The sequence below is a fragment of the Setaria viridis genome, chromosome 4 (genome assembly GCF_005286985.2).
Source record: "Setaria viridis chromosome 4, Setaria_viridis_v4.0, whole genome shotgun sequence".
NCBI classification, from domain to species: Eukaryota; Viridiplantae; Streptophyta; class Magnoliopsida; order Poales; family Poaceae; genus Setaria; species Setaria viridis.
The window spans coordinates 5,173,585-5,182,426 of record NC_048266.2 but is presented as its reverse complement, the minus strand read 5'-3'; the positions used below and the strand labels follow the sequence as shown (position 1 = coordinate 5,182,426).

At 40.6% G+C, this 8,842-nt stretch overlaps 1 protein-coding gene across 2 annotated transcripts; it reads left to right on the top strand.

The window, feature by feature from the left end:
• Positions 1 to 549: 549 nt before the first annotated feature.
• Positions 550 to 8,555, top strand: LOC117852053 (long chain acyl-CoA synthetase 4). 2 transcript variants are annotated; one of them, XM_034733983.2, is made up of 19 exons: positions 595 to 804; positions 1,074 to 1,137; positions 1,579 to 1,668; positions 2,435 to 2,491; positions 2,580 to 2,628; positions 2,714 to 2,790; positions 3,659 to 3,698; positions 3,779 to 3,873; positions 4,867 to 5,034; positions 5,127 to 5,237; positions 5,310 to 5,397; positions 6,027 to 6,093; positions 6,330 to 6,405; positions 6,516 to 6,633; positions 6,743 to 6,988; positions 7,098 to 7,237; positions 7,772 to 7,954; positions 8,057 to 8,176; positions 8,314 to 8,555. In XM_034733983.2, the coding sequence occupies exons 1-19, from the start codon at positions 680 to 682 to the stop codon at positions 8,347 to 8,349; spliced, it is 1,950 nt and encodes a 649-aa protein (XP_034589874.1). In that variant the 5' UTR covers positions 595 to 679; the 3' UTR covers positions 8,350 to 8,555. The 2 variants fall into 2 exon arrangements, with proteins under 2 accessions (XP_072149162.1, XP_034589874.1); XM_072293061.1 differs by lacking the exon at positions 1,074 to 1,137 and having other exon boundaries at positions 550 to 804.
• The last annotated feature ends 287 nt before the right edge of the window (positions 8,556 to 8,842 follow it).

Sequence of the window (8,842 nt, the reverse complement as noted above, 5' to 3'; positions counted from 1 at the left end):
AGCCCATAATTAAGAATTTATAATTTCACCAACAATAATTAAGAATTTATAATTTCACCAACAAAGTAAAAGAGAGCCAAAAATAAGTTTACTGGAGAGCCTTATTTAACTCCCATAATTTCACCAGCAATAATTAAGAATAAGAATATGAATCATCAAAATGATAAAGATCTAGGTTGCATGTATCGAGTTAAATGAAAAAAATTGCACGTATATGCTCACTTTCACTTAGGTATCAAACATACAAAATAAGAGCCAATTATTTTATCTAATCATGCTCATTAGGACTCAAACTTAGACCACAGTGGATTGCATGCACCAACTAATTTAACCTAAAAGATTAACATGGTGGGAATTCGCTTGTCACAAGAATTTTAATTATTCACACACCGTGATCCATAACTATTCAAGTATTTCAAGTACAACCCAATGTTTGGCCGATGTGATTTGAACAGTACATGAATAATAGCCGTGCACGCTGTGGGAGCCCATGTGAGTCGTGGGAGGGAGGGAGGGAAGTCAACGGTCAGCACAAACGGTAGGGGCATCTCCTCCTCTGGCTATATGATATCTCCCGGCTCAAAACTGTATCAGGTAGCAAAGGTATCATCATTCATCAGCCTCCCTCCACCTCTCTACTTCTCTCTCTGGTTCGTTCTCTCCCTCGTCGTCGGAGAAGATGAAGCACCTAGTGGAGGTGGAGCCGGCGACGGCGACCGCCGGCCCGGCGTACCGGAACGCGCGGGCCAAGGACGGCCTCATGCAGCCGCCGCCGGGGCTCCACAGCTGCTGGGACATCTTCCGGTGAGTCATCGTCCAACTCTTGCCGCCGCTCTCTCTACCCTCCTTGCCAATCTCCCTCAGCTCTCGGCGGCCGGGAAATCAATTTTACGTCGGAATAATCCACGGCGACCGATCCGGCCGGCCGCGCGTGAGAAGGACTAATGCTTCGATCGTGGCGCGGATCGTTTTGTTTTCCGATCATGCCAAACGGCGGCGCGCGCGGCCATGGATAGTTTGCTCCGGCGACCGCGTTTCATTGCTTGATCGGATTGCTCTGGCTTGGCATGCAGGACGGCCGTGGAGAAGTACCCCGACAACCCGATGCTGGGTCGCCGGAGAGTGGTCGACGGCAAGGTAATTAAGAAACTAAGAATCAATGAAGCTTATTAGCACGAGGCGGTTTTCCGTTTCACATCTCTTTCTGGCCATTGCTTCGCGTTTCTAGAAGGATAAGCCTGATATCTATCTTGCTAGTACGACCAGTATTATTCGACTGGAAGGTTGAAAGTTACTACTCGATCGGAGCATCATCGAAAGTCGTCTAAACGGACAGACAGGCCGATGCTGTAGTTCCGTACATGTCATGGCGTAGAACAAGTCAAGAGCGTGCGTAATTTTAATTCCCTCGTATTTAGACTCGTATATCTGATGTAATGCCAATAATACCAAGAAAGTAAACAAATATAATATGAATAGTTTAGTGTGAAAATGTATTTTTTTTAAAAAAAATGAGATGGTGGGCTTGTTTAATGTTTATTGACCCTACGATTACTTGATGGTTTTCTGAAACTGCAGGCAGGTGAGTACACCTGGGTGACATACAAGGAGGTCTACGATGTCGTGATGAAGCTCGCTGCCTCCATCAGCAAGTCCGGAATCAAGCAGGTAACTTAACATAACACACTGCATGTTTTCATCTATTAATGATAATCCCCGCAACTACTTGCACACACAGCAGCACGGATGCATCTGGTTAGTTGGACGCATGACCGCTGATGAGCTGCCAATAATCCAATATCCAAGCTGTTCGATTCGATGTTGTTGGGCGTTGAAGTAGTGCTGTCTCACCATCAATTCTGCAGGCAGAACATGGAATGGGATGGGTTGGGTTCAGAGATCTGCGTTGGATGGCTCTCAGCTGATAAGCTAGCCTCGCACTGTTGTCCGAGCTCGGAGACACACATGGCATAGCTCATAAACAAAACCACTCCTGCCTTACGAGATCACGACGAAATAATGAACACAAATCACACCGGAGTTTACAGAGTTACAGTTTAATCTCAATCAGGATGACGGAGGCGCATTCGTGGGGTGGGTCTAGCTTTCACTTGTGTGCTTACTTGTTCCGCAGGCAAGAAAGTCCACTCTTAACGTTCGAACAACTAGTTAATCCTGATCATTAGTCGTTGCCATTCAGGAGTTGACCGAGATTTATCTGTCGTCACTTGTGTACAAGCAGTTAAATAAGCTAAGCTGGCATATCGATCGATGCCATCCCCAGCCTGTTCGGCCGGAGATATCATATTGCAACTGTCAAATCAGATTATATTATACTAGTCGATCGTTCCATGATCCTTTCAAATTATACTAGAATCCAAATTTGATCACGCCAAATGCAACATATCATCTGAAGAGGCTTTACCAATTCCAGGGTGCATGTTGCGGCATTTACGGCGCAAACTGCCCCGAATGGATCATCAGCATGGAGGTACTAATTACATGCAGTCTTTTAGTCTTTTTCTTTTTTCACCGCGGCGACTAAATAGAGCAGATTTTTTTTTTAACTCGACATGCAGGCTTGCAATGCGCTGGGAGTTTGCTGCGTACCGCTCTACGATTCTCTCGGTAAATATGCTCACTGCTTATCAGCGTTCTTGTAAGGCAGATTAAGTAGACGACAAAGTCATTAGTTGCTCTCCGTGTTGTGTAGGTGCTGGGGCGGTAGAGTTTATCATATGCCATGCCGAAATCCAGATCGTTTTTGTGGAGGAGAAGAAGATCGCAGAGGTAGGGCAGCTTTGCACCGCCATTGATCCCTTTATTCAGAAATCAATGCCTGCGTTTCATTTCGAATATAACACCTGCTGGAAGCATCTTCAAACTAGATGGGAAAAATTGTCCAGCTTGGGACCAAGCCTTAGCATTTTACCAGTTCCCTCAAAGAGAGGACAAAATTAGGTTTTTAGTTTATATTAAAAATATTTTATTTACATTTTTAGAATATTTTATTTTGATTGGTATTTTTTTTTCTTCGAGAAGGAAACAATTTTATCTTTTTTTTAGAAGAAACAATGTTTAGCTGAGTGAAACCTAATTTTGGAAGAACATGATGACATGGGCTCGCCAAAAACGATCCAGGCTATATGGCTCGGCTTGGTTGGGCCGAAATGAGATGGCCCAACCAAAGCTTTAGCCTTATGCCGATCAGGCCGCGCTTAGGGCCGGGTGGCGCCGCCGTGAGCCCACCCAACCCGCCGCCACCACGTGCGCCTTCAGCCTGTTTGCCGCGCCGCCCCTTGCATCGGCTCCCCCGCCGCCGCGATGGTGCCGCAGGGGGCCTGCCCTGCGCGCGAGGAAGGTGAAGACGGCAGACGCGGCAGGGTCTGCCCTAACTGTGGTCCCCGGGACGGCCTGCCGCGCATCCTCCGACTCCTGATAGACAAGCTGAAGCGGCGTGGTGAAATCTGATTTACATGTGTTGGTTTTACTTTTGCCCCGTTCTGATCGAAGCATGGATTCGCGAAATTTGTTTCGAGGAAATGTGCATGTAGTGTAGTGATTATCGCAGTGTGGTACTATTGTTCTCTGGACTAGCTCCGCAGTTGCTTTATACTAAGTATGTGACAGTTTTTGTTAATTCTTACAATGATGGCAGCTCCTGAAAACTTGCCATGCCACTTCAAAGTATCTGAAAAGTAAGTTCCTCCATAACACGATGTTGATTGGTTAGATGGTTAATCAATGTGGGACTCATGTGATTTTTTTTACTTGCCAGCGATCATAAGCTTTGGAGGAGTCACAAATGACCATAAAGAGGAAGCTAAAAACCATGGCCTGTCCATTTTCTCTTGGGAGGAATTCCTGATCACGGTAAGCATTGGGCTTCTTCAGTCTGCTTTGTAGATTACTGACGTGTTCCAGTAGAACCTCAGGGGTTGTTTGGATATTTTGTTTTACAAAAGCTGGTTCCCACTATATCACTTTTTCACTAACCTTCAAAAACTTTGTTTATGTGAGGTCCTGAGGATAAAATCTGGACAAGAATAGCTGGTTTTCCGCAACAAGTTTTGTGAAAAAAAACGATTCTGAGTTGTTTTATGGAAAACTAGATGCTCGAAATGTAGAACACACCCTCTGCCAAACAAAGTACTCATTAAGCAGGATCCTAACTAACTAACAAATCAAAACCGATTTTCCTAGAACCAAGGAAAACACGTTTTATTTAAGCTGATCTATAAACTCTTGTTCCAAATAACCACTTAATAAGTGCCTCAGGACACATTTTTTCTATTGAAATAAGTTGATATTACCTTTAAGTAATTGGACCAAAAAAATAGTCCTTCATGGATGATTAATTTCGTATGTACTAAAGGAATGTGCAAACAATTGATGTGAAGAACCACATCCCAAATGGAGAGTGGAAACTCAACATATCAGCCAAAAAATGAACTACATGCCAAGAGCAAAAATTAGCACGTGCTATGGTAATAGTAGCAAACATTTTTCAAATTTGTGTAGATACATCATATCTTTCACCTAGTAGCATATACATATTTATGCTTTTATTTTTACCTAGAACTCCCTATTAGTTACTTAATCCTTATTGCAAAGTCCCACACTAATTTTATCTTACTGGTTTTACATACTATATAATAGAAGTTTGTGTAGTGTCAATAATTTTACTGTTATGTTGTACTACGAAAAAAGGTAAAGTTTGTGCAAGTGCTTAGTGCTTTGTGTTGACAAGTTCAAGAATAAACGATAACAAGTTAAAGTACATGCCATATATATTTTTCAAGTTACATCTCGCTCTACAGACATATCATATAATGAACAAACTCTTGACTCCTTGCACGTTTATAGGGTGGCTCTCATCAAGTTGATCTGCCTGAAAAGAAGAGATCGGACATCTGTACCATAATGTACACAAGCGGCACAACAGGAGACCCTAAAGGAGTTATGTTATCAAATGAAAGCCTTCTTGTAAACGTTGTGGGCCCTGATTCTGTAATTCAGTATGTTGGTGAAGTTGTAAGTACTAACTGCAAATCTTCTTTGTGAAAGAATTGCTGGTGTCTACATGCATAGAATTCATGTTCGTTGCTCTCACTCTCTTATTGCAGTTCGATCAAGATGATGTTTATTTGTCATATCTGCCACTAGCTCATGTCTTTGATAGGATGTTTGAAGAAGTGTTCATTTTCCATGGATCGAAAATTGGATTTTGGCGTGGGGTATGATTCCTGAGTACTCCTTGTTGACTTTTAGGAAAAATGCATATTGATATCCGTGTTATGCATCTGTAGGATGTCAAACTATTGGTTGATGATATTGCAGCACTAAAACCAACAGTATTCTGTGCTGTTCCACGTGTACTTGACAGGATTTATTCAGGTAAGTCCAGATATCATGTGTTAGCACATGAATGTTTAGCTATTCATTTTTTTGTCAAATAACTGAATGGGTTCTAGTTGATCATATATATTGCCTATGAAGTAAAACTGGATGATAATATTTTTTATGGCAATGAAATCTCTCTCTAATTGATTCAATTCAATACCCTGATATATGTGGGTCTAACAGTATGTGATGTCAACATGTTTATACTACAGTGTTTCTTATGATTTCATCATGTCCAAAGCCATTCATAAAATTCATGCATCAGTTGATTCATAATAGCCATAAACTCCAAAATAGGTTGCAGTATTCCATTTTAGGTTGATAATGAGTTTACTTGTAGCAGAGATAGTTGCAGCTGTTATGGATATCATACTTGAAATATCTGTCACAATTGTATTTCTATTTTTAAAAACTGATAGCACTGCAAAAGATACAAAAACTTCTAAACTTCTCATATAGGAAAAATGTCTTACAAGCATCAATCATCCAACTATTGAAGTCCTAAGAAATAGAGATCATGCATATAGAACAACCTCAGTGGAAGGTCACATGTAATTTATTCCTGTGCTTGCTCCCTCCTGTTGAATTAACTAACTTTTGATGCATTTATTATGTTTATGTAGGTCTTACAGCCAAGATTTCCTCTGGTGGTATACTGAAGAAAACTTTATTCAACATTGCTTACAAGATGTAAGTTCGCAATAGTTAATACTGACACTGCTATTTCTTTCCGCAAGGAGTACTCAAAGATTGCTGAATGGACACTTAATTTCTTATGGTGTTCTTCTTATGTCCTTTCACATCCTTTATGGTTTTATTGTTTTTCTAATTTTAACCTTTGTCATGCCTGTGCATAAGTGCATTCAGTAAACTTTGTTACATGCATGATACAATTTATGAGTTACTAGAAATTAGCATATCATCAGGAAACTGGACAGCATGAGGAAAGGAATTAAACATGAGAAAGCGGCTCCATTCTTTGATAAATTAGTTTTCAGCAAGGTACAAGTTGGTAATTTGATAGCAACTTTTTGGTAACTCATCAGATGTAACTGGAAATATCAACAGCTTTGACAGTACATTGTTGTTCTAACTCAATTCTTATCTTTAAGGTGAAAGAAAGGCTTGGTGGAAAATTAAGAGTTATTGTGTCTGGTGGTGCCCCTTTGGCTGTACCGGTGGAAGAATTTTTGAGGGTAGTGACATGTGCTTATGTTATTCAAGGCTATGGTATGCATTTTCAGTTTCTTTACTGAGTAGTTAAGCACCTGATGAGATAAATGTTTGCATAGTACCAATTGATGCTTTCAGATAATACTGTGCACGTTTTGATGTTTAGGACTGACGGAAACTTGTGCGGGCTCTATAGTTTCAATACCAAATGAATACCCCATGCTTGGGACTGTTGGTCCACCTATCCAACATATAGATGTGCGCCTCGAGTCAGTTCCAGAGATGGGTTATGATGCTCTGTCCAGCAATCCACGTGGAGAGATATGCATAAGGGGAAGTGTTCTGTTCTCTGGATACTATAAAAGAGAGGACCTTACACAGGAAGTCATGATTGATGGATGGTTTCACACAGGTTAGTTATTTCCATAAATTCAACATGATGTGTCAGTTAACATTCTTACGCAGCTGGATATCAAAAAGTTTAGATAATGTTTCTAAGTAACACATCATTTGTTATGCAGGAGACGTTGGTGAGTGGCAACCAGATGGGTCCTTGAAAGTCATTGATAGAAAGAAGAATATATTCAAGCTTTCTCAGGGAGAGTACGTTGCTGTGGAAAATCTAGAGAATGTGTATGGTGTTCTTCAAGAGATAGATTCGGTAAATAACTTACTCCCTTAATCTCTTAAAAAGGCACCACCTTATTTTTTTTCCTCTTACATGATGAAGAGATGAAGTTTACATCTTGATTTGCTCTGTATGTTTTTGGCACTTGCTGAAATATTTGTCAAGGTCATCTGATTAGGACATTGTTGGGAAACTACTAAACGGCGTTGTTTGGTTGGAACTAAGCTCATTATTAGGCAAATAATTGCTGATGCACATAATGATTTTAAATAAGTTTCTGGTCATTATAAATATTTGCTATTTCTGGTTATTGTTCTATAATGTGTATCTAAAAAAGAAATTATACTGAAATACAGTCCTACAACAGTAGTTTGTTGTGGCATCCATGTCAAATGTGGAGTTCTAAAACTGTGAAGAGGGAAAATAATTCTCTTGTGTGCCTGTCTCCCATGTCGTTTTGCTTCCAACCATTTGATAGACATCCAAGGAGTAATTTATGCTTCTGTATTTCTTGTATCCATTTTACCATATGCCCCACTTTTTTACGATTCTATTAATCTATTTCAGATATGGGTATACGGGAATAGTTTTGAATCTTTTCTTGTTGCCGTTGTCAATCCGAACCAACAAGTGCTTGAGCATTGGGCTGAACAAAACGGTATTACTGGAAGTTTTGCTGAACTATGCAAAAATCCTAGAGCCAAAGACCATATTCTCTCAGAACTCATAAAGATCGGGAAGGAAAAGAAGGTAAAGTACCCTAATTACATTAGTACTATTGTTTGATGCATCTAGATTCCTACTATGCAAATAGTAATTTAAACGATTTCTGTGTAATCTTTGCCTTGCCAGCTGAGAGGCTTTGAGTTGATAAAAGCTATACATCTCGATCCTTTACCGTTTGATATCGAGCGTGACCTCATCACCCCAACATACAAGAAGAAACGACCACAGATGCTCAAGTACTACCAGGTTAGATCCATATCTAACCGTTCCACTCCCCAAATTTAGATTTACCTTCTTGTTTCTTGTTTCTTTATTCATAACCTTCTTGTTCGGAAAGTAAGACAAATCTCCACAGGCTAATTATTTTGGTTCATGTTTCTCAGGGGGAGATTGATGCGCTCTACAAGGGCTCGAAGTAAGGTGGCGACATTGCTGAGCAAATGTCGTTAATGTGATCCACCAATTTTCCTTCATGCTTTTTCAGTTGTCAATACTATAGGTACTGCTCTTTGTATGGAATCACACCCGTGTGACGTGCTTGTGTACATGTAAACATTATAAGACCATACATTTCATATGTTTGAAATGGTTACAGTTTAATATTTTGATTGAATGACTTCGATTCTTTGATGAGCGTCGATCGCTTTTACATTTTGACACAGTTTACGGTGATCTTTACTCGCCGGCACAGTGCTTGTTTCCAAGTTAAAATGTCGTTATCCTTGGTTCCATGCCATGACCCTCGTTTGATGGTCATACCTTTGGTTCCTTGGTCCATGGATTCAGAAATTCAGTTTTTAGCTGGCTGAATCTCCGTATGAACTGTGAATTACCCTTGCAATCCAATGCTCGGCCGTCGCGCGAGCAAGGCCGAGCGGGACTCCTTAAGAGGTCTGGATGGCTTCCTGCGAA